The sequence below is a fragment of the Vigna unguiculata genome, chromosome 6 (assembly GCF_004118075.2).
Source record: "Vigna unguiculata cultivar IT97K-499-35 chromosome 6, ASM411807v1, whole genome shotgun sequence".
Classification (NCBI taxonomy): Eukaryota; Viridiplantae; Streptophyta; class Magnoliopsida; order Fabales; family Fabaceae; genus Vigna; species Vigna unguiculata.
The window spans coordinates 7744220-7768980 of record NC_040284.1 but is presented as its reverse complement, the minus strand read 5'-3'; the positions used below and the strand labels follow the sequence as shown (position 1 = coordinate 7768980).

Below are 24761 nucleotides of genomic sequence, written 5' to 3'. Positions count from 1 at the left end.
TAAAAATCCAATCCATTTAAAATCCATTTAATGGATCTGGATTTCAATCTAACCTACATTTTATATATTTTATGGATTGAATATCCATTTTATAAATCAAGATTTTTAAATATGGATAATCTAAAAAATCCAATCCAAATTTTCAATTTAAATTTTTAGTTGGGTTAGACTAAAGGTTGAGATGGAGTATGCTAAATTCAGACATGGACAGGCCTTACTCGACGACCTATACGGATCGGGCAAGCCCGACGACCATAAGAGGTTGGATAGGCCTAAAGATATGAACCGGTTAGGCGGGCCCGACAAATCGAACGAGTCAATTGAGCCCAATGATTCAAAAAATTCAAGTGAGCCCGATGATCCGAACGGGGCAGGCGGGCCCAATGACCAGATGAGCCAGGTGGGCCCGAAGACCCGAATGGGTCAAGCGGGCTCGAAGAACCGAACGGATCAGGCAGGCCCAAAGACCCGAACAGGTCAGGCGGGCTCGATTACCCGAACGAGTCAGGCGGACTCGAAGAATCGAACGGGTAAGGCGGGCCCGAAGACCTGAACGGGTCAGGCGGACCCGAAGACCTGAACGAGTCAGGCGGACCCGAAGACCCGAAAGGACCAGGCAGGACCAATGACGAAAACAGGTCAGGCAGCCCAAAGACCCGAACGAGTCAGGCAAGCCCAAAGACCTAGACGAACCCAACGGGCTCGAAGACCCAGATGGGGCAGATGACCTGGACGGGTCCGGCGACCCAGACGGGCCAAACGACCCGGACAGGTCTGACGACCTACATGGGCCTTACGACCCGGATGGGCACAACGACGAACGAGTCGGACGACCCGGATGGGCCCGATGATCCAGGCAGACCTGACGACTCGGACGAGCCCAATGACCCAGACGAGCCTAATGACCTACACAGGCCTTACAACCTAGATGGCACGATTATACGAACGAGCGTGTCGACCCGGACGTGCTCTACGACCCATACGGGCTCGACGTCCTAGACAAGCCCTACGACCCGGACGGGCCCGACGACCTGAACTGGCCTGACGACCCGGACATGCCCGACGACCTGGATGGGCTCGACGACCTTGACGACTCAAACGTGCACGACTACCTGATTGGGCCCGACTGTTTGGACGGGTTCGTCCGGGTCGTCTGGTCCGTCCGGGTCATCCAACCTGTTCGCGTTGTCGAGCCTGTTCGTGTTGTCGGGCCCGTTCGGGTTGTCTGGCCCGTCCAGGTCATCGAGCTCGTTTGGGTTGTCCGGCCCGTTTGGGTCGTCCTGGTCATTGGGCCCGTCCAGGTCGTCAGGCCCATCCGGGGCATCCAGGCCTTAATGATACAAGTTTTAAAAAATTCAATTTAAATTTCTTTTATAAAAAAGTGGATTATGGATTTTGAACTCTATCCAAATATTTGGATTGGATTTAAATCTTGATCCAAATATTTGGATATGGATTTTTAAAAAATCCAAACTACTTTTACTAAAAAAATGGATTTTGGTCAAAAATTTAATCCAATTATTTAGATCTAAAATGGATGTGGATTGGATCATTAAAAATCCAATCCATGCCCACTCCTAGTGGGAGGTGATGCTATTGGGTAGTTAGGTGTTTGATCTCTCCCATTCTTTAAGCACATTTTGGAAGACTTCTTTTATGTCTTGTATAATGCTCTTTATATGAGCATTCTTTTTAAAAACTCTTATGTATATTTTGGATGATTATAATATTATTTTACTATACTCACTTTTTCTCTCGTTTATATTGTTTTATGCTATATTTATTTAATAGTATTTTCTTCTTTTAATTAAGTTGTCACATTCATTTTTTCAATTAATTTTTTAATCAAAAGATATTTATTTTTTAAAAGATTAATTTTGACATTATACTAAATACAATTATCTAACATTCATTAATTCAATCAAATCAATCCTATATCTCGATAAATTTCCTACTTAAATTTACTATCTTTCCATTAAACCAAATAACTCACTTTTTATTCGATTAATTTTCGGATTATTACAAATTAATTATTCACTTTTTAATTTCTAGCTAATAGTTAGGTCTTTTTGGAAAAAAGAAAATAAATAAATAAATAAATATATATATATATATATATATATATATATATATTTTAAAGAAAGATAGAAGAAGCGTGATGATGCAAAGCGTAAGTAGCCCACTGACATAGATAATGCACTTGGCAAATCCAACCGCATACAGCACAAGTTGAGCTCAGATCCCACTTTGATAAAAGTGAAAGCAGTTCGGTCTGACTCAAACATGACCGTACGATTAAAATCCAACGGCTCATATCACGCGTGTGTACTTATGTCTCATCGAATTCGTGTGACACGCACTCACTCTCTCTCTCTCCTTCCTCTCTCTTTCGCCCCTCTCGTCCTCTGCAATTCCCGGCGACGGAGAAACCCTACCCACCGTCCAAACGCCGTCATTTCGCTTCGAACCTCACTATTCACGTGCGTTTCCGCCACCGCTGGGAAGGGAAAACGGTTTCCACCAATCAGCGTTTCTGTGATTCTTCTTCAATCCAGAAATTGGGAGATTTGACGATCAATTTGTCGTTAGCTCGTAATAATTTACAGTCTTTGCTGTAAGTTTGGGTTTCCCAATTTCCATATCAATTTGCGCAAAGTTGTTTGGTTTGTACAAACTTACCTTTGTGGTACCTGAGTAATTCATTCTCTTTGCTTAGCTCCATTTTGTTATTGAGAATATACAATGCTTTTAACATATGTGCACAGAAAATCGTTATGATGTTTACATGCTGAACTTTTGTGCAGTCTTAGGTGATCACTTTTTAATTCTTGAAACAGTGTTCTCTTAAAAAAAAGTTATTTCCTTGGACACATGCAACTTAGATGGCACCTACTTTCTATTTGATAGGATTAAAGCATCCAGTCCATGTTCAGGATATTTACCCATGAAATAGGCACAGTAAGATAGTGGTACTAATTGTTTGAAATGGATGTTCAAGTGATAAATGCGGAAGGAAGTGGTCATCAGACAAAGGCAGATAATGGGGATGCAGAACCAAGTGACAGTGAAGTTAATAATACTGAAAAGTATGGAACTCATGCGGAGGATGGGATTTCTGAGCCATATGTGGGTATGGAATTTGACACTGTAGATGTTGCTAAGGCATTTTATATTGAGTATGCTAGACACATGGGCTTTAGCTCTAAAGTTGGCCCATATGGTCACTCTAAAATTGATGGGGAAAATTATAGGGAGTTTGTATGTGGTAGGGAAGGTTTAAGAAAAGGACTAAATGAAAGTTGCAATGCAATGATTAGGATCGAGCTAAAGGGTCAAAATAAATGGGTGGTAACAAAATTAGTGAAGGAGCATACTCATTCCCTGTTCAGTTCCAGTAAGGCATACAATAATCATCCAAGTAAGCATTTTTCTAGTGTTGGAAGGACAATGCCTGAAACTTATCAAGGAGTGGGTCTTGTTCCTAGTGGTGTTATGTATGTATCTATGGATGGGAATCGTGTTTCGAATCAGAATACTCGTGGGATGAAGAATATTCATACCACTCCTGCTGAACGAAGTCACCCGGTTAAAAATTCCTCATTGGTGAATTATACTGTTAGGCCTTCTTTGCCAAACCGGACATTGGGGAGGGATGCTCATAATCTGCTGGAGTACTTTAAAAAGATGCAGGCTGAGAATCCTGGTTTCTTCTATGCTATACAACTTGATGAAGACAATCGAATGTCTAATGTCTTCTGGGCAGATGCAAGATCAAGGACAGCATACAGTTATTACGGTGACACAGTTCATCTTGACACAACTTACAAAGTAAATCAATATAGAGTGCCATTTGCTCCTTTTACTGGGGTAAATCATCATGGTCAAATGGTTTTGTTTGGTTGTGCACTGCTTTTGGATGATTCTGAGGCATCTTATTTATGGCTGTTGAAGACATTTCTGACGGCAATGAATGATTGTCAGCCTGTCTCTATAACTACTGATCAAGATAGAGCCTTGCAGACAGCAGTTTCTCAAGTTCTCCCACAAACCCGCCACTGTATTAGCAAGTGGCATATCTTGAGAGAAGGTCAAGAAAAGTTGGCCCATGTATGTCTTGCACATCCAAATTTTCAGGTTGAACTTTATAATTGTATTAACTTGACAGAAACCATTGATGAGTTTGAGTCATTTTGGAATTGCATCATTGATAAATATGAACTCAGAAGAAATGATTGGCTTCAGTCATTATATAATGCTCGTGCTCATTGGGTTCCAGCATTCTTCCGCAGTTCGTTTTTTGCAGCACTCTCTCCTACTCAAGGTTTTGATGGTTCTTTTTTTGATGGTTATGTCAACCAACAGACGACATTGCCATTGTTCTTCAGGCAGTACGAAAGAGCTTTAGAGAGCTGGATTGAAAAGGAAATAGAAGCAGATTTTGAGACAGTTTGCACTACCCCAGTTTTGAAGACACCTTCACCAATGGAGAAACAGGTTGCTAATCTTTATACGAGAAAAATATTTTCCAAGTTTCAAGATGAGCTTGTTGAAACTTTTGTTTATACTGCAAATAGAATTGAAGGAGATGGACCAAATAGCATATTTAGAGTTGCAAAATTTGAGGATGATCAGAAGGCATACACGGTCTCATTAAACCATTCTGAGTTGAAAGCTAATTGTAGTTGCCAAATGTTTGAATATTCAGGCATCCTTTGCAGACATATTTTAACAGTTTTCACTGTGACAAATGTACTTACATTACCACCCCATTACATCTTGAAACGTTGGACAAGAAATGCAAAAAGCAGTGCCGGATTGGATGAACATACCGGTGAATCACATGCGCAGGAGTCTTTGACAGCAAGATATAGCAATCTATGTAAGGAAGCCATCAGATACGCTGAGGAAGGGGCAGTAACTGTGGAAACATATAATGCTGCAATAAGTGGTATTAGAGAAGGTGGAAAGAAGGTTGCTAATGTGAAAAGAAGTGTTGCCAAAGTCTCTCCTCCTAACAATGTGGCCAGTGGGACTGCATATGATGACAGGAAAACTACCACTCCAACTTCAGATACAACTCCTCTTTTATGGCCACGGCAAGATGAGATAACGAGGAGGTTTAATCTTAATGATGCTGGTGGTCCTGTTCAATCAGTTGCTGATCTAAACTTGCCACGGATGGCCCCAGTCTCTCTTCATCGTGATGATGGTCCATCTGAAAACATGGTAACTGAAAGTATAACTCTGTATTTATTTCTCTGGTTAACAGAATAGAAATCCATTACATTGTTGTGGTCCTTGGATTCTTTCATGTAGGTAGTTCTTCCATGCCTAAAATCAATGACATGGGTAATGGAGAACAAGAACTCAACTCCAGGGAATAAAGTAGCTGTTATCAATCTTAAGGTATTCTCATTAACCGCAAACAGGAAAAGACATTGTATTGTACTTTGTTTAGTTTATGCCTAAATTTAGTTTGGCTGTCAATCCTTGATTAGCATCGGTATAAATATCTTATATAGTGTTCATTTTGTGAAGTACTTTACTTTTCTCAACTTTTTTGGTAATTAGTGTTAGTATATTGATATTTCACGCATCATATTGCAGTTGCAAGATTATAGCAGGGTTCCATCCACAGAATCTGAGGTTAAGTTTCATCTTTCTAGAGTTACTTTGGAACCAATGTTGAAGTCTATGGCTTACATCAGTGAACAGCTCTCAACACCAGCTAATAAGGTTGCAGTAATAAATCTCAAGGTATTTTCACTTTATTTTCTTAGCTTATGATAAATTTTCTCAACAATATTCTTCATGACAATTTAGTATAAAGAAAGATGTACACCTATTGATTTATAATTTATAAGGTTAGAATTTGATTAGTTACTGATAATTGCTCTATTGATTTTGTTATTGTAGAAGATAATTTAATGCTTTAAATTTCAATATTTGGCAACTGAACAAAGCTTCTTAACTGTATTTAAGGAAGCTTTGGTGGTATAGAGAAATTGTCTAGATTATTAAAAGGATTGTTATGAGTGTTTTTATTGCCTAGTTAGAGAGGTGACTAATATAATTTTCTCAATTTCTTATCTTATAAGTGCTTATGACTTTTATAATTTTCTCACTTTCTTTCACTTTATAGGTGTTTATAGAAAGGTCATTGATAAGGCATAACTGTCTTTTTGTTTTAACACTAATATCCAGTAAATAATTTTCATAAATTGTAAAGAACATACAATTAGAAAAAAAATGAGTTCCATTCCCCAGGATTTCATGGTCAAGCGGGAAATGACATACTGACTTCAGGACCATATTTTGTGAAATTGGCAATTAAGTGGAGTAATCATGATTATCAAACTTGAGAGTCTGCCTGGACTCATGGGACCTCCACAGGATTCACTTAGAGACTCGGAAGATTCTATGTCATATGAAAAAGTAAATTCAACACCATAATTTATAAAATAATTTCAAACTACACCAAAAAGATAAGTTCATACAAGTACAAAACATAAATTCTTAAGGCTATAAAAATTAAATAACTAAAAGTGAAAAAATATCTTCAAGTTTCTGGCTCCAATCCTATAGTGACATCATCTCGAACATCATCATCATCATCACCATCTTCATCACCATCAAGCTCTTTCTTAGATGATTAGTGTGTGTGCATCATCAACACTGAGGTGTGTGATCTAGTGACAAGTTTACCAAGTAAGTTGTAGTACAGCTGAATAGGAGTCATCGTATCCACACCAAGTAGTAAATATATTGAGTTGATTTTTGGGGTTCTTAGAAATTTGGATAGATGTAGTAAATAGACTGTAATATATTGAGTCACGTCACTGTGGGGGTCTTTTTCTCTGCAACTCCATATTTGAGTCACGTCACTGGCTCCTATTCAACTGTAGTTTGTTGTAAATAGACTTTTTCATAAAAAACTTCTCCAATTTGAGTCACGTCACTGTGGGGGTCTTTTTCTCTGCAACTCCATAAAGAACCTCTTCTGAAAGTGATTGAAGGATCATCTCATGCTTGGTGTGGGTAGATACATAAACTTTATCTCAAGTTTTTGATATTGGATCTTTTCAACCCTTAGACTTTTCAATCAATCCCACTCCAGTGATTTTCTATGTAGTATGGGTACTGCATAAGTTTTGCAGCCCTTACTAGCATGGGTATTCCATAATTCTTGCGGCACTTTACAATTTCTTTAAGGAGATCCAACATATAGTTTCTTTGAAATAAAGATGCTTTAATTAAAGTAGAAAACTTATATTTTAAGGATGTACTTCTACTTCTTGAGATTCGTCATCTATGAGGAGTGAACTTCTACTTAAAATTTGTTTTTCGAGCTCATCATCGCTTGCAACTAACTGCCTTCTTGTTTTTCAGTCTATCTGCAATTTCCCAAGTCTCATTCCTTTTCAACGCACTCATCTCTTCATTCATATAACATGATACAATTATCATTCTTCTGCTGTCGGAATGATTTGGAAGAATGATCCATTAGGAATATTGACAATGTTTATGGCTTAAAATGTTTGTTTGTTTTGCTCTATCATTTGTACTAAAGAATGAGCCCTTTTCATTAATTTTGGTGATGATTGACAATATTAGCTAATAGTTGAAAGTTCGTAAACTCGATTATTGTATTTTGACTGTTTGGTAATGAAGACGATAAATATAAAATAATAGGAAAATTTAAGCTTTTATAATTTTTTATATGCAAAGCATATGTTTTGAGTGTATGTTTTATTGTTATATATAATTTTTTTTTTAATTTTTATATCACACTAATGCACTTTGCCGTCTATGTATCCACATCCTTCTATAAAAAAAAAGATTAAAACATATAATTATAAATAAAAAATAAACTAAAGCAATCATTGTAGAAAGTTTCTTGCAGAATACAAAAACGAAAATATTGTTTAATAAAGATAAGAGTGACATGGTAAAGTTATGCTAATAGTACAGATGGCTAGAGTCGCGGGGTGACCCCTCTAGTCGCTGAATACTTGAAACTATGCACCATAGAGATAATATAGAGATAGTGTCTCCATATCTTCAAGACAAACACTACCACCTTCTCTTGCATGAGCACAGAGCCTAACTCCTAATGAAAAACATGACATAAACCTCAAAGGATTTACCTGTGTAAGGGATTAAAAGAATTGTAGCACTTGTCAACCTTACCTTGAACTATATATGAAAAAGCAGTTATCTTATCAAAACCAATTTCTATTTTGAACTGTTATAGAAATTCTACTGTTTATTCATCTCGGGGTATATTGTAAAATAAATTTTTCATCTAATATATCATACTTTAAGGTAAACATCATCATACTTTCGTCATATTGATTAAGCTAGAAAATGTAACATAAAATACTATCATCTTATTGATATAATAATCAATATTTTTATTTTTAGTGTCAAAATAATAAAATAAATGGTTTAAATAGTATTATAGTTAAAATAAGTATTGTATTATCCATCATTGTGAATATGTTATATAATAAAAAGTTATCTTATAATTGAAAGAAGAGAACAAAAAAAAATGTGGATAATAAAAGCATACCTTGTATAGAAAAATATTTGAAGGGAAATTTAATAAATAGTTTAAGGTTAAAATGGAAATAAATGTAAAAGCTAGAAACTAAAGAATAGCGATTTAAGAACTGCTATTTCAAGTACAGTCTCAAAAAACACTACAAGTTATTTTTTATCTATTGGTTGTTGGTATTCTATCTTACAAAATTGAACGGACTGGACTGGACTGTTTATGATTCCTTGTTTGGAAAAAGGTCTCTTGAATTCTGGAACATTTCTCTATCTCATTAATTATATACCGTGTCTCTTTAGTGTGATGTTCTCTATGTCAAATCCCACTTATTGAAAAGGTTTCCTTTGATTCTTTGTCTCTTTACTTTGACCAGCTTTTCCATTGTTTAATGAAATTCTTGAAATGTTTCAGCTTCAAGATACTGAGACAACCTCTGGTGAGTCAGAAGTGAAGTTTCAGGTGTCCCGGGATACATTGGGTGCTATGCTACGATCAATGGCCTATATCCGTGAGCAGCTTTCTCATGCTGTAAGTATTCTATTCCTGTTATCTGTATATAAGATGCGTATGATGTAAAACTTTTATAATTTATCTGAGGTTTTTTTTCTTTACTTCTGTGTTCTGCCATGCATAATAATTAGTTGTCTGTCAAGCATCCCGTCCAATGTAAAATTTGCACATATCCATAGTAATTGAGAAACTTCATAATGTGAAATCCTTTTATAAGACAGAAGAAGAAGAATATTTATAATTTGTTAAAAAGAGTATAGAAATGGTTCATCCGGGTATGCTATTTTTAATTTAAGCATTTATTTAGTGTTTTAGAGCAATGAAACCCAGTACATCAACCATCTATGTAAAGCTGTGTAATCCCTGTGCATATCTGATTGGGAAACTTTGAAGAGCACAAAGAAAAGAGGCCGTGATATGTTTTTTGTTCCAAATAAACGCCCTGACTGTTACACTTTTATCCTCCTTAAATTGTCACTGCTTCTGAAGTTAAGTAGTTCCTAAAGCTTGAAGATAAACTATTTCATGATTAAGTTAAAAGGGTTGTCTTCTGGTTGTCTCCCTTCAAATTTAACTAGGTATATAGCAGTAAAAATTTCCGGAGAATGCATAACGAGTTTAATTGATCACACGAAAGCAACACATGAAATTTCTGTAAAAGTAGAACATGAAAACGAGTACAATAATTTGAGCTAGTCATTAGTATTTTGTATGATATTTATTTATTTTCAAAATAAAGCATGCTATTGAAGCTAGTATTTGTAGCATTATCTAGGCAATCTTGAAGTTATTACTTAATATTCAAATTGGTTTGTACTTGTTAGAATAAGTATTAGAACTGTGTAGAAAGTAGTTGTGTTCGGAATTATTACCTGTTGTACCTAGTTTTTAAGTTAGTATCAAAGTGAGTCGATCGTGATCTATTGGTCTCAGTTTTCTCCTGTGTAGCTTTTTGTTGCATCTGCTCCTGCTAACCACTGTCCAAGTTTTCTCTAGTGACCACCAAATCTGGATATAGTCTGCTCAAGTAATGTCCAAAACTGTTGGTCCCCATATTCTTCTCCACACACACCATTTCTCCTTGTTGTTGCCCAGTGCTTGAAGTCCATGCGCCACCTGCTCAGGGCTCACATGAGCTCCTCTTTACCGTCCTGGTCCCTGGTTGTCCTTTTTCAGTGTGGTTAAAGGGTTTTTTAGGGTATTCTGGTTAAACCTAGGGTTTTCTTCAGACTCCAACTAAAATGTCTTCTAGACCTATTGTCTCCTTCTCTAGAACACCTACCATTACCTCTCTGAAACTAATTGGGAAAAATTATCTGTTGTGGTCTACCTCGGTTGAAATGTGGTTCCTTGGCACGCTAACCATGATCACCTTGAACAAGATGGAAGTAATGTGCCTTTTGACCAAGCTGAACAATGGAAGCAAATTGATTATCAACTTTTTTCCTTACTGTGGTAGTCCGTGGAACCTAAATTATTGGGTACATTTAGATCTTTTAAGACTTGCAACTCTCTCTGGAAAAAGGGTCAAAATATTTTTTGCAAGCGATATTCAGCACCCTTACGAGGCTTGCCTTTGAAACAAAGAGATCATGACACGGTGTCTTTCATGAGCAAAGCTCAATTTGTGGTTGAAGAATTAAAAATGTTCTTGGAAGTTTAGTCATTGGACGAAAACAAAAAGAAACTAGACAAATTCTACATGGAGATGAGTCGGTGCCCTACATCCAAACTTTGAGCATGTCAGAGATCAACTTTCAATCGGTCATGAAGTCCCTTCCATGGAAAGCTTGACTACATGACTCCTTCGGGTTTCAACACTTCAAAGCAAGAATGTTTAAGAACATGTGAAATTTTTTGTGGTGGTTTCCACACGTGGAAGAGAGAAGAAAATGCTAGAGGAAGACGTGGTGGTTGGGGAATAGTTTCTCTTTGCATGACTTTTCTAACAAGACAGTCAATGTCCCTAAAGCTGAGGTTGAACTCTAATAGCTCGGCACAATCATATGTGAACTGTAGCTCATGAACAACTTGCATCTCACAATCCGTGGAGAATCAATGTCCATGATAATTGATTCAGGTGTTTCATATCACATTCTACTAATACCTCTTTGTTCTATCCCTTCTCCAAAAAATCCTCATTTCATAACCTTAGCCAATGGTTCTAAAGTTTCCTCAAAAGGAGTTGCTCAAGTCTCCCTTTCTCCTTCCTTAAATCTAAATTGTTCTTTTTGTTCCTACTTGACATTTCAATCTAATTTCATTAAGTTAATTAACCAAGTCTTTAAATTGTTCAATAGCTTTTTTGATGTCAATTCCTTTGTTATACGGAGTGTGGTACGAGGTGATTGATTGGAGAAGGACATAAATCTAAAGGTTTATACTATTTTGGATCTAGTCCGCATGTGTCTTGTTTTGCATCTCCAAATCCTAAACTTTTATATGATTGTTTGGGACATCCCCAATTGTCAAAATTAAAAAATGACCCCTGAGCTTAGTAGTCCCTGGTGTTGCTAGAATATCTCAACTGAAGGAATACTTGTGTAAACATTTTCAAACCAAGATCTTAGGAGCCTCAAATACTTCTTGGGATTGAAGTAGCTCAATCAAAAGGTGTTGTAATATTTCAATGGAAGTATGCTCTAGACATACTAAAAGAGATATGTATGATTGACTATAGGTTAGTAGATAGTCCCATGGACCCAATGATAGAAGGTGAATCGTTCTTTGACCTAGAAAGATATAGGAGACTAGTTGGAAAACTAATTTATCTTACTATTACTAGACCTAATTTGTCTTTTGCAGTTGTTGTTAGTTAGTTCATGCAGGCTGTGTGTGTTGGCCACTGGATTGCTATCATTCATATTCTTAGGTACCTCCAAAAAGCTTCTAGGTATGGTATGCTATATGAAGATAGAGGAAACATCCAAATCTTAGGGTATTGTGATGCTAATTAAGTAGGTTCCCTCATTGACAAACATTCTATTACAAGATGTTGTGTTTTTCTTGAAGGAAATATTATTTGCTGTAAAAGTAATGAACTTATGTAGTGGCTCGATCAATTTTTGAAACTGAATATAGGACAATGACGTCTCTTACTTGTAAACTTGTATGGGTGAAACAACTCCTTCAAGAGCTTAACTTCTATGAGATCTAGACCATGAAGATGTATTGTGATAACCAAGCTGCACTCCATATTGGTTTCAATCAAGTATTCCATGAGAGAAACACATAGAAATGGATTGTCTTATTTGGGAAAAAATTGTTGTCTAAAGAAATTTTTACTGAACTTGTCTAATCAAATGATCAACTTGTAGATGTATTAACCGAGTCCTTAAAGAGACCTTGCATTGAGTTTATATGTTCTTAAACTTGGTACATACAATTTGTATGCTCCATCTTGAGAGGGGTGTTAGAATAAGTATTAAATCTAGGTAGAAATTAGTTGTGTTGGGAACTACTACGTATTGTACCTGATTTGTACCCAGGTTCTAGTACAACCTTTGATCATTCATCTTCTCATTCTATTAGATTTCTATCATTATAAATGAGATCATAAGAGAGGTGTTTTAAGCTCTCTAAAATATATATTTTTTGTTATTAATCTTAAGTGAACTTTTCGTAGGCCTATGCACAAATTGATAGATCATGACACCCACCAAATAGGACTGTAGAAAAGCTAGTTGGGTGGAGCTAGCATTCCTATTTCGAAATAAAGCAGTTCAGTCAGTATGCTGATTCGAGTTGTTATAAGCGTTCAGTATGTTTCGAATATGCCTTGTAATTTATTATCGAAAGTATTGGTAAAAATATATTGTTTTGGGGCACAATTTTCTTCGGTTTATCAAAAAATATGTTTCATTACTGGATAGTCCTTCTTTTTAAAATATTAATATTCGTTTCGATGCAACATTTTGACAGGACGATGCACATTTAGAACCTGTATCCAAGAAGCATAAGAAGTAAAGCATCAAATTTTCTTTTCATGGATGTGGGGACATATCTTGATGAAAGCGTGATGACCACTCAACGCAAAAAGGCTTAGAAAATGCAGTGTAACTGTTGTATTTCAAGTTTGCTAACTTATAGTTTTTTACAAGTCTGTTGTAACTTATTGTTGTACATGTATCATATCGTAAGTAGCAGCTTAGTTTTATGCAAAGTAGTTAAATAAATACTCTTCGTTAAGTAACCCACTGATAACGAATGAAAATGGGTTTATCAAAGTAAAATAGTGCCCTATATAAGGTAAAAATGAGAACGTTTTTTGGAAGAATTCTATTGGAATTAACTTGATTTTGTTCCATGCCAAATCAAATATCTGTTTCGCATCTGATCAAGAACTTTTACAAATTTAACCAATACTGGTATCTACATTTACTAAAAAAATGTAGAAAAAGATTAAGGTCTGATTGGACTAAAAGTTTATTTGGTTTAATGGTCGTCCTTTAAGTATTATTCTAGACATTTTCTTTTATTAGGTATAAATTCCTTGAGTTTTGGATTTTTTTAGTTTATTTATTGGAGTTTTGTTGTATTTAGTTTGCATGGGTTTTTTGATTTGCTGCTTCCTTTTTGTTATTTTTTTTAATAATACGATTTTGTATGTAATTATATATTATTATTATTAAACTTTGAAGTGTCTAGAGTTAGAGTTCATAGTAATGTTTAGTATGCAATATTTTATAAAAAAAGAAAACGATAAGCATAATTGTGTTATTAATTGTCTTGTAGTGGAGATAAGATCAGTTCAGTTATAATCGAAGTTACAATCAAATTATAGTGTTTAAATAGTTAGATTTTTAAGTTGATTAGACAAAATGAGAAAAAACTCTTGATTGAAAGTCACTACGGAGGGTCAGTAAATAGCATAGTTCTTTTATTACCCTAGTCTCTTTGAAAGAAAGGCCTTTGCATTCCCAATCTGGTAGAGGGTAAGGTGACTTTGTTTGCCCTATCTTGGTTAATTGCATCCCTTTGCAATGACATTCTTTATACGTCCTTTATCGTTCTTGTTCAGTCTTGGCAACAGTTAGGGAGACAGTCATAGAAGTTGAGTTTATCGCCACGACCATCAAACATTTAATTGTGTCCTTTCTCAAAGATTTCATGGAATGACCTGTCCAAGAGGGCTTATGTAATATGGGAGCTCATGGCTGGAAACATTGTTTTGATATTTAGCACGAATAATGAGAATCACAATCTAGGTTGGTTGGTGAGCCTAATTATATAAAACTTAGTTCGAAGAGGACGTCCTGTTTTTTTTTTTTTTTGTTGTTGTTAAATGTTATGGCCTAAATGTTAAACTATTGTCCCTACTTGATCAGATGGGTGTTCACTCGAAAGTGTTCCTGGACTGCATGCATATAACTTAGTGCAACATGGGAAATTTAATTAAGAGCATTTAACAAAGAAAAGAAAAACGAGTCAACATCTTATTGTCTACTTTAGAGAGATTATCTTCGACTCACATTGAGGAGTGTCCACATGTGTTCGTTGAGGTGTCTGCACAAGTTTAAAGATGTTTTTTTATATTCTGTCCAGAGTTTGTATTGCTCCACCTAAGTTGAATGGAAAGAAGGAATCATAAATTCAACAATAAAGAGGGAGCTAGAATTCAGTAGGGAGTAATATATATGAGGGATTTTTTCCATACTCTGGTCTTGAAACTTGCTTGTTCATTGAGCAAGGAAGCCTTATGGAGACTCTTATTTTAGAGTGACCCTTACTCTCATACCGAAGCAGGGCTATCGATGTTGCCATAATGTCTCATGGAGCTGTTTAATCCTAATTGGAAGATTTGTTTGCTTATACTTTAATACGGTGGAAGATTCGGCCAATTCCGGACATATTATAAGTACCTCATTGGTCGATCAATCACTTTGAGGTGAACAAACTTTGGGTCCCATTAATGCTCAAGGAGGTCGTAACTTGTTCGTCTCACATCGTTCCCTTTCCATATGTTGAGGAGGAGGTTATATGGGAGATTATGTATGATTTATACATAATCGATCGATTTTTGGCAAAATATGACTCTCATTCCTCCTTGAGATCACAATGGCTCAGATTGAGGTTGAAGATCTCATGGAATTCAAAGTGGAATTGGTTGAACCGTGGAGTGCAGGCCATAGACAATCCTTGTTGCTTAACAAGAGAGAAGACCTTGGAAACCCTTGTTCGACTACAAAACCTACTTTAAAGCATCATATGATTTGGTGAGAATATGCTTTTCCAAACATAAGATCCCCCTTTCGTTATTCATCGTGCAAGAAAGGATTTTTTATGTATATGAGACAACTTTGCTTGGTAATTACCTAAATGGGCAAGTAAAAAAAAAATTAGGAGACATGAGATAAATCATCATAAGTCCTAATGATTTTAAGAACAAAGTCATGTGGACTTCTTTGTAAACGAAAAAAAAGGTAAAGTCATCAAGAATATGACAATTTTTTTTGTAAAAAAAAATTTGAACTGCAGTACTAAGAGTCGTAACGACTTTCAATTGCATTTGAGAACTCTAGGTTCATGTGTTACTCCTCTCAAATTTTACGAGTTTATTCCCTCTAGGAACATGAGTATAAAATTCTCTAGGTCACGATTATAAACCGCTCGTTTAGACCTTAGCTGGAAGCTTTTTTTGATACATTTAATAGTTTCATATTACTTAGGAATCAAGATGATAAGAGTCCAAATAGAATAGATGCAAATATTTAGAAATTTGAATCAATTAAAAACATAGAATTGGAAATTCAAAATAAAATAAAGATAACCTAGACAAAGGGAAGGTGCCACAAACTATGGCCTGATAAGCCTAAAGATGCGTCACAAGAATCATAAAATTCTTGATAAGATAATAAAATACGGGAACAATCCTACCAAACATAACCTCATAGTTATTTTGGAAAAAGAATTATGATTCTTTATGAATTTCAAAAGATTTATAAATATAAATTAAGTCATAGGTTTTACCTTGTAAGTAAATAAAAAAAAATTACAATCCTTACATTCCAAGAAAAGATAATTGGTCCAGTAATCGTGTCATATTCTAAATGATCTTAAGTTTAAATTTGATTATATTCGTGTTCTTAATAATATTTTTATTCATAAGATGATTATTGAGGCCAAGATTGTACTACAAACTTCAAGCTTAAAACAACACATATCTCAAACCTCATTATTCTGCCACATTTTGGTCAAGAAGAGGATCAATTTCTACAAACCAGTAAAGAAAAAAAACCTTACCCATCAACACCATTTACCATTCTAAAATGTCACCTAAGATATCTAGTAAATTTAATTAAAAACAATGTAAAATCTTATTTCATTCCTTCTTGTTCACAAAAAGTGTGAACTCACATCAAAACCATAAACACGTCGAAATATGAATGGATCTACTACATACCATAATGCATCAGTATAGTATAAATTGAATAAGTGGTTTACCTTTTTTTATTTATTAATCGATTAAAATGCCTCAATTAAATCCAAAATAAAGAGAGGAAGAACAGAACCCTATAAATCAAATAGTGAATCATGAAGGAAATGAAAAGTGGAAAAAAGAATAAAGAAGAGAGAATATTTGCGGTAAGAAATTAGGAAGCGAAAAAATAATGTATCCTGGAACACTTAAAAGAAAAATGAAACTCTTGAACATGAAAGGAAAAAAAGAAATGAACCAAAGAATATCAGTTTTAATAAAATTGAGTAAGAGAAGAAGATAGGAATAGAAAAAAAAATTATAAAATTTCAACTTTTATTTTCTTTAATCCACAACTCTTTCAAGAAAAAAGAAATATTAACTTTACCTGCTGATTTGTAGAAACGATCTCAGGAACAAAAAAAAACTTAAAATCAGCAACTTTTCTTAATTGTTTTAATTTGCAAATATTAATAAAAAATAACCAAATAATATAAAGAAGGGCGCAGTAAAATTCACAAACTTTAGAAAATATGAGGTTCCCCATAATTTATGGGACGTTTAGGATCATATCATTTTCCTAGAGCATATGCATCTCTTATGAATACAATACAAGTATCAATAGTAGTTACACCACGGTTCTTTTCTTGTAGGTCTGATAGACCCTATTACTTTTTATTATCCTCATTCTTTTCTTGAAAATCAACACTAAAAAGTGCAACGTGTTTTCAGATCCTATTCTTTTCTTGAAAAGGAAAAGTGTAGGGTACAATACTAGAAATTCATACAAATTCATTTTCAACTATCCTAACATAGGGATCACAGATGAAAAAACTGACATTATTAATCATTTGCTTAGATGCTTTCTTGTGTGAATGATCATATCCATGCCTCAAGTCCCTTCTATGGTGAAACGAATCATTCACTATGCTAAGCATTATAAACCATGCTCTATGTATTTTGAAAACTATAAATAAGCCATTACAAACAAAAGGGGTTACATTTACTTTGATATTGACTTGTTTGCAGGATATTATAGTGTAAGCTACGGTGAATAAGAACATGTCTGAGTCAGGTTCAAATAGTAGTAATGTGCAGCAAGGGATGCAGAAACAGAAGAAGCAAAATCCATTTGAATTCAATCACGACAAGATCCTGGAGGATGTTTACAGAACACATTTCCATTGTCTTGAAAAGTGTGATGCAGAATCTCTTCACACCGTTGCCTCAAATGTTCTCAACCAGTCCATGGATATCACAGAGAAGGTGATTGCTAAGGTAATTTTGTTATATACCCTTTGGAAAAAATATTAGCATTTTTCCTATAGCTATTTTTGAATAACATACAACAAACTTTTGTAAAGAAACCTTCTTATGTAAAACAGAGTGAGCAACCCATGGATCGGTTCAGAGAAGACACCACCATAACTTCCCAACAACTTGCTGTCAAACTGAAACGAATAGCGTATCTGGTGATTGCTAATTCTTTTTTTGGTGTCAACTACAAATTTAATCAAATTTTCATGAAAACGATGCATGTAACAGAGTCTTCTATGTCTCTATTAAAATTTGAGTTTGAGACAACCATTTTAATGTTATTGACATAATAATTGTCAAAATCACACATGGATTAAAAATGAAAAATTTCAGCAAAATGGGAAAAAAACACAAACTCACAGTGTTATGTCTTTTTAATGAATCCTTCCTAAAAAGAATTTATCAATGATATCATCACTTTGACACTCTTATAACATTATATAGTTATGATACTTGGAAAAGCACAACATGCAATTAAACCTTATTAACTTTGAATTATCTGTTTGTAATTCAAAGTTATGAAGTTTTGTAAGTGAAAAACGTTTATACTAACAATATGTTATATATCCAAAATAAACACGTTGGAGTTGTAGATGATATGCACACCTCGTGGTGAATATCCAGTGCATTGCACAACGATGTTGATTCTGGAGCAGCTCAAACATTATTCTTGGGATGCAAAAGTGCTCATAGTTCAAGCAGCTTTTGCCCTTGAATATGGAAAATTCTTGTACCTTCTACCTCTGATAGCCCCATGCCAGCAGTTTGAAAGTTCATTTGCAGATTTGCATGGACTTCTAATGGTTCCACAAAACACAAAGCAGCTCACTCACTTCAACAGTGTGGTGAAGAAGGTGATGCAGGTGGTTGAATGCATCACTGAGTGGAAGAAGCTTGTTAGTGCAGGACACGACATAAGGGATGTTCCTTCATTGGCAGAAACTTTGCAAGAGATCCCTGTTGTTGTGTACTGGGCCATCTTTACCTTTGTCTCTTGCACCGGTGAAATCAATGACTTAACTGATAACAAGTAAGGCATTTCACCTATCTAATCATCATTGATATAGTTCTAGACAAAAATTACGAGAATGGACTGGTTCCTGAAGTAATTAGTTATAGGTTAAGTCCTGTGTTAACCACACGACTTCACTATGTTGAAATCCCAAGACAATCATTCCACCTTAACACGACTTTTATTTTTCAGAATTTTAACCCAAAGTCGTGTGGCTTTTCTACGATTTTAAGGTAAAGTCGTGTGATTGATACTATGACTCGTAATTAATTCAGAACCTGTTTATTCTCCTAATTTTTTTCTAAAAATGTACCAAGTTTAAAAAACCGAACCATGGCTACACATTATTTTTTATCAAATGTATTCTATTTAACTTTCAAACAATAGATCGAACAGATTTAAATGCTTTTACTTGTCCTGTTTATTGATTTCAAGGTATCAAAGACATGAATTATCGACTGAATTAGAGAAGAAGCTTGACCCCATTGTAGGAGAATTTAAAGAACTTCTGAGAAAGTGTATCAACGAGATAGGTTAACCATGTGATTTCGTAACTCATTCCCTTTTTCTAATGAATTTCAAAACTACGAAGATGCTGAATTGAAGCTCATTTGTAATAAGATATTATGTGTGGTTATTGCAGAAAGAATAGAGGACTTCACGAGCCGTAAGAATATTGTGACTCGTGGTAGAGATATTGTAAAGGTTTTGAAAGCACTCCTAATTTGTGGAGATAAGAGGGATTTAAAGCAGAATGTGTATTATATTGGCCTCACTGAAGAACAGGTACTCACTATTGCAATCCTATTTGCTTCCCTGCAATCCATTAGTGTCGTATGTTTTGAATCGGTTATCATTTAGTTTAACATTAACCTGTTATATATGAGGTGAAATTGAAATTTGTGTTTATACGAAGCTGTGATATATGAATATAATTTTTTTAATTCAATTATATTAAATTTTGTTGATGTTGTTAACATAAAATACGTTTGACAATAAGTTTGTAATTAAGAACATATTTAATCTGTATTTATTTTCAAGAAGACATTGTGCCTTTAAAGAATCCTATCCTCATTGCATGTTCAAATTATTTTTTTTTTAAAATAATAACTATAAAAAATAATTATTTAATCACTTTGGGATCTATCGTTACATAATAGCGCAAAAAACATTGTATACATACATTCTAATTAAGTTTTTTAGTGAGATTAATGTATTTTGTCTTGACAGGTTAAACTGGAAGAATTTAAAAAGAAGTATGTTTTATTATTCATTTCGGGTCTTGAAAATGTTAAAGAGGACATTCAACTTTTAAACTCAATAAACGAGAAGTTGAAGGAGAAAGCAAGAGAAGTAGAAAATTATCGAAGTGAAGACTTCAAGATTTTGTGGATCCCTATTGTGGATAAGTGGAACGACGAACGTATAAAAAAGCTACAAAATAATTTACGTGATACTAAGTTTGGGTGGTACGTGGTTAAATATTTGAATTTTGAAACAAGCCTCAAGTTAATTAAGGAGATGCTAAAATACGAGGGAAAACATGTAATCACATTGATGAATCCTCAAGGTAAAGTGGAAAATTTTGATGCAAAGCAAATTATATCTCAGTGGGGCATCGATGGGTTTCCCTTTAGAACTTCTGATCAAATCAGACTTAGTCAACAATGGAAGTGGTTTTGGTCTGAAATCACCAAATTCAACAAAGCAATAGAGAACTCGGTAAGTACTATATATATGTTCTTAAATTATTGCAAGTACTATTTCATATTCCATATCCTTAAATATATCTATATGACATCTGATATTTGGAAATCTATGAAGCTAATTGTATTGACCTAGATAGTATGTGTAACATGCAAAATCAGAGCGAAGAAGAGGATTGTTATCTGTTAATATATGGAGGGTCAGACAAAAAGTGGGTTGAAGAATTGACAACAGGCATGGAAGCAGTGAAGAAGGAGGTTGAGAAAACGAACTTGGACTCAAACATCACAATAGAATCATTTGAACTAGGAAAGGAAGACACCAAAGCTGTTCCACGCTTTTGGATTGCCATTGATAGCTTGCTTACAAGCAGGAAAGTAGAAGTGAAGAATGAGTTTGCAACAAATGAAATTAAGAGGTTGTTGTTCCTCAAACAAGATCCCAAGGGATGGGCCATTCTAAGTAAAGGGAAAAATGTGAGGCTTCTAGGTCACGGTGAGGCCATGTGTCGCACAGTCAAAGAATTCGACACGTGGCGTGAGAAATTAAGTTCAGTGAGCTTTGACGTGGCTTTCACAGACCACTACAGGGGAATCAAGGATAAAGATGGTTCCAAAAAATGTGAAGAAAATGTAATTTGTTATGGTCACTCAACGGATATAGTGGAACGTATAACGTGTCCCAAAAAGGATTGTCGGCGTCCAATGGAGGTAACTTCTGTTAATTTCAAGTGTTGTCATCAACAGGGCCAATAGACAATGTTTCGGAATGTTTCGTCAAAAACCATTCTAGCTTCCATTGCATGTGGACTTCATCTTTGTGTAAATCAGTTTACGTAAGTAATTGTAGATAATAATGATTTCCGGCTTATTCGTTAAAAAGAATTTTAAATTCAAATATTGTGGATACAAAACGTAATTAAAAAAATTGTATTGTATCATTGACCTTGACTTCTCTCCCATGGACTGGAAGCTAGCGTGTAGTTGGGAGTTTAGTTTCTGTTAAGAGATATTTTCGAAGATTCCGAAGTAGGGAGAAACAATCCCACTCAGTTCGGACACCTATACTCGTAAGTATGTTTTAATATAAATAAAGGGGGCATCCCTCAAGAAGGGGAGGATTCTTCTTGTGGCCTTAGTGCTCAATTCTACTGAGGTTGTAAGAAGTAACTCAATTATTATTTGTTCTGAAAAGGGATCTCATATCTCCAAATCAAAATAACGTCCACCATGGGGCATATGGTGAAACTTGATCTCGACGCCTCTTTGACAAAGAACCTATGGCCACAAGAGCTACTCAGGGAGGGAGTATGGATGGGACGGCTATTCAACAAGTCATGCAGAACATAGAAGATTTACGGAGGGAGAACGCGACCAAAGGATGGAAGTGTTGATAAACAAGTCTTTCTGGATAAACACTCTTTGTATTCAGATTTGTTGTATTTTGAAATGAAGCACTACATGGTCTTTTTAAAGGTCTTTAGACATGACCCTTCAACTACATTAATTAAATATAACTACTACCTAACTCACAATTAATGAACTCTATTGCATGCTTAATCCTAGCTAGACCCACTCTCAACCTTTTGCAATCTTCTAGACAATTAATACAGCAACTTCCAACTACCCACATTTAAGTTTACCTAACAAAATCCCCCGTAAACTTAAATGCTCTTCTTGTCCTTCATTATGAGTATCATCTTATTGTTCTCGAACAGAGAGGATGGCAGCGGCTTTGTAAACATATATGCAGCTTGTGCTCGACTTTCAACGTGCTCCAACTTTACATTTCCTTCTTTCACTTGTTCTCAGATGAAGTGAAATCGAACATCAATGTGCTTGCTTCTCTCATGATTGACCGGATTCTTTGCCAATTCAATGGCCGACTTGTTATCAACTTGGATCACAGTTCCCTTTTCTTGCTTTAATTCCAGTTTGCTTAGAAGGTTTCTAAGCCAAACTGCATGGCAAACACTCTAGGATGCTGCAACGTACTCTGCTTCACATGTTGACAGTGTTACAATGGGCTGTTTCTTTGAAAGCCAAGTGAACGTCGTGCTCCCCATGAAGAATACATATCCATACGTGCTTTTCCGGTCATCAACATCTCCACACCAATCACTGTCTGAGAAGCCGACTAGTCGGTAATCATCCGTCCTAGTATACATCAGACCAAGTGACACAATTCCTCTCACATACCTTAGAATTCTCTTTAGGGCCTTCCAATGAGTATACCTCGGTTCCTCCATATACCGACTTGCTATTCCAATACTCAACATTAAATCTGGTCTAGTATTTGTAAGATACCTGAGACTTCCAATCGGACTTCGGTATTTGCTCGCATCAACTCGGTCTCCATCTGCATACTTAGAAAGTTTTGTGTCTAGTTCCATAGGGGTGGAAACCGGGTTGCAACTCGCCATCTTAAACTTCTTCAAGACCTTCTCAGCATACCTTTCCTGCGACACAAAGATATCGTCCTTCCCTTGAATGACTTCCAAACCAAGGAAATACTTCATAAGACCTAAGTCGGTCATCTCAAACTCCTTCTTCATCACTTCTTTAAATGCTTCAATCAACTCAGCATTATTCCCCGTGAAGATAAGGTCATCAACATAGAGGGCAATGAACATCACATATTCTCCTTTCTTCTTTATGTAAAGAGCATGTTCATAAGGGCACTGGTCATACCCATTCTTCTTGAATAAGTGTCGATTCTTTCATTCCATGCTCGTGGAGCTTGCTTCAAGCCATAAAGTGCCTTCTTCAATCTCAACACTTTCTTCTTTTCGCCTCTTTGCATGTATCCAAGTGGCTGTTCAACATATACTTCCTCCTCCAAGACTCCATTCAGAAATGCTGACTTCACATCCATCTACAAAATTGTCCATCTGTGTTGAGCTGCTAAAGAAATCAACAACCTTATTGTTTCCATCCTCGTCACTGGAGTAAATACTTCATCATAGTCTATTCCGTCCTTCTGCTTGTACCCCTTCACTACGAGTCGAGCTTTATATCGCTCAACTTCTCCTTCAGCGTTCGTTTTCTTCTTGTACACCCAATTTACGCCAATAGGCCGAGCTCCTTTGGGTGGATCGGTTAGCTCCCACGTGTTGTTGCGTTCGATTGCTCCGATCTCTTCATTCATTGCCATTTGCCACTTCTCCTCCTGCACAACCTCTTCAAAGCTGAAGTCTTCTGAATCTGCCAAGAAACATACAACATGTACTTTGTCAATCGAGTTGTATATTTCTTGCAAGCTTCGCGCTCTAGGCTGTAGAGGTTCATCTTCTTCATCAGAAGTCTCATGATCTCTCATAGTTGGTGGTGTATCTACTTCCAAGCTTATAGACTCCTTCTCCGAGTTGTTCCACTTCCATTCACTCTCTTCATCAACTTGAACATCTCGGCTCATAATCACCTTCTTTGTTATTGGGTTGAACAACCTATACGCCTTGGTTTTTTCATTGTACCCAATAAACACGTACTTCTTGCTCCGATCTTCAAGTTTGGTCCTTTGTTGAGCTGGAACATGACCATAAGCAATGCTGCCAAACACTTTGAGGTGAGACACACTCGACTTTCTTCCACTCCAGACTTCTTGCGGTGTCTTCTCGTTCAGCTTAGCATATGGACATTATTTTGCACATAGATGGCACATTGCACTGCTTTCACCCAGAACTCCTTAGGCATGTTCTTGCTTTTCAACATTGTACGAACTATGTCAAGTATGGTTCGATTTTTGCTCTCAGCTACTCCATTCTGTTGGGGTGAGTATGGTGCTGTCAGAAATCTCCTTATTCTTTGCTCCTCACAATACTTCATGAGCTCGAATGAGATGAACTCGCCTCCTCGGTCAGACCTAACAGATTTGATAGGCATGCTGGTCTCCTTTTCAACCATTGCTTTGAACCTTTTAAGCACTTGGAACACCTCAGATTTCTCCTTCAAAAAATACACCCATGTTTTTCTTGAAAAATCATCTATGAAAGAAATGAAATACCTTTTCCCACTGAAAGATTCAATGGTAATTGGTCCACAAATGTCTATGTGAATTAATCTGAGTTGTTCCTTCGCCCGGTACTCGGCAGTCCTCAGAAATGAGGTCCTTGGATGCTTCCCGAGCACGCACTCTTCACAGAATTTCTTTTCAAACTCCACAGTCGGGAGTCCTCGCACCATCTCCTTTTTCACCAACTCGGCCAACCCACCAAAATGCAAGTGGCCAAACCGGAAGTGCCA

General features: G+C 35.9%; 4 protein-coding genes across 10 annotated transcripts; 3 read left to right on the top strand and 1 right to left on the bottom strand.

The window, feature by feature from the left end:
* The first annotated feature begins 280 nt into the window (after positions 1–280).
* Positions 281–851, top strand: LOC114188351 (opioid growth factor receptor-like). The gene is made up of 2 exons (XM_028076946.1): positions 281–481; positions 639–851. The coding sequence occupies exons 1-2, from the start codon at positions 281–283 to the stop codon at positions 849–851; spliced, it is 414 nt and encodes a 137-aa protein (XP_027932747.1).
* A 1400-nt stretch (positions 852–2251) lies between these two features.
* LOC114187735 (protein FAR1-RELATED SEQUENCE 3-like) lies at positions 2252–13299 on the top strand. Of its 6 annotated transcripts, none has more exons than XM_028076079.1 (6): positions 2252–2614; positions 2838–5226; positions 5317–5406; positions 5608–5757; positions 8969–9085; positions 12989–13145. In XM_028076079.1, exons 2-6 carry the CDS (start codon positions 2986–2988, stop codon positions 13031–13033), a joined length of 2643 nt encoding a protein of 880 aa, XP_027931880.1. In that variant the 5' UTR covers positions 2252–2614; positions 2838–2985; the 3' UTR covers positions 13034–13145. The 6 variants fall into 6 exon arrangements, with proteins under 6 accessions (XP_027931880.1, XP_027931878.1, XP_027931879.1 ...); XM_028076077.1 differs by having other exon boundaries at positions 2805–5226; XM_028076078.1 differs by having other exon boundaries at positions 2252–2810; positions 2908–5226.
* Positions 13300–17304: 4005 nt separating this feature from the next.
* Positions 17305–21390, top strand: LOC114187264 (protein SIEVE ELEMENT OCCLUSION B-like). Of its 2 annotated transcripts, XM_028075465.1 has the most exons (8): positions 17305–17392; positions 17514–17762; positions 17870–17956; positions 18395–18831; positions 19249–19346; positions 19457–19599; positions 20044–20535; positions 20682–21390. In XM_028075465.1, the coding sequence occupies exons 2-8, from the start codon at positions 17547–17549 to the stop codon at positions 21273–21275; spliced, it is 2067 nt and encodes a 688-aa protein (XP_027931266.1). In that variant the 5' UTR covers positions 17305–17392; positions 17514–17546; the 3' UTR covers positions 21276–21390. The 2 variants fall into 2 exon arrangements, with proteins under 2 accessions (XP_027931266.1, XP_027931265.1); XM_028075464.1 differs by lacking the exon at positions 17305–17392 and having other exon boundaries at positions 17442–17762.
* A 1105-nt stretch (positions 21391–22495) lies between these two features.
* Positions 22496–23152, bottom strand: LOC114188350 (uncharacterized mitochondrial protein AtMg00810-like). Its single transcript, XM_028076945.1, has one exon. The coding sequence runs from the start codon at positions 23150–23152 to the stop codon at positions 22496–22498; it is 657 nt and encodes a 218-aa protein (XP_027932746.1).
* Between the last annotated feature and the right edge of the window lie 1609 nt (positions 23153–24761).

Coding starts and splice junctions, on each gene's coding strand:
- LOC114188351 (XM_028076946.1), top strand. CDS start 281: ATGAACCGGTTAGGCGGGCCCGACAAATCGAACGAGTCAATTGAGCCC. Junction 482..638: donor CAAAGACCCGAACAGGTCAG/GCGGGCTCGATT, acceptor TGACGAAAACAG/GTCAGGCAGCCCAAAGACCC.
- LOC114187735 (XM_028076075.1), top strand. CDS start 2,986: ATGGATGTTCAAGTGATAAATGCGGAAGGAAGTGGTCATCAGACAAAG. Junction 5,407..5,607: donor TAGCTGTTATCAATCTTAAG/GTATTCTCATTA, acceptor ATCATATTGCAG/TTGCAAGATTATAGCAGGGT. Junction 9,086..12,988: donor GTGAGCAGCTTTCTCATGCT/GTAAGTATTCTA, acceptor ACATTTTGACAG/GACGATGCACATTTAGAACC.
- LOC114187264 (XM_028075465.1), top strand. CDS start 17,547: ATGTCTGAGTCAGGTTCAAATAGTAGTAATGTGCAGCAAGGGATGCAG. Junction 19,347..19,456: donor AAAGTGTATCAACGAGATAG/GTTAACCATGTG, acceptor TGGTTATTGCAG/AAAGAATAGAGGACTTCACG. Junction 20,536..20,681: donor ACAAAGCAATAGAGAACTCG/GTAAGTACTATA, acceptor ATGCAAAATCAG/AGCGAAGAAGAGGATTGTTA.
- LOC114188350 (XM_028076945.1), bottom strand. CDS start 23,152: ATGTTCATTGCCCTCTATGTTGATGACCTTATCTTCACGGGGAATAAT.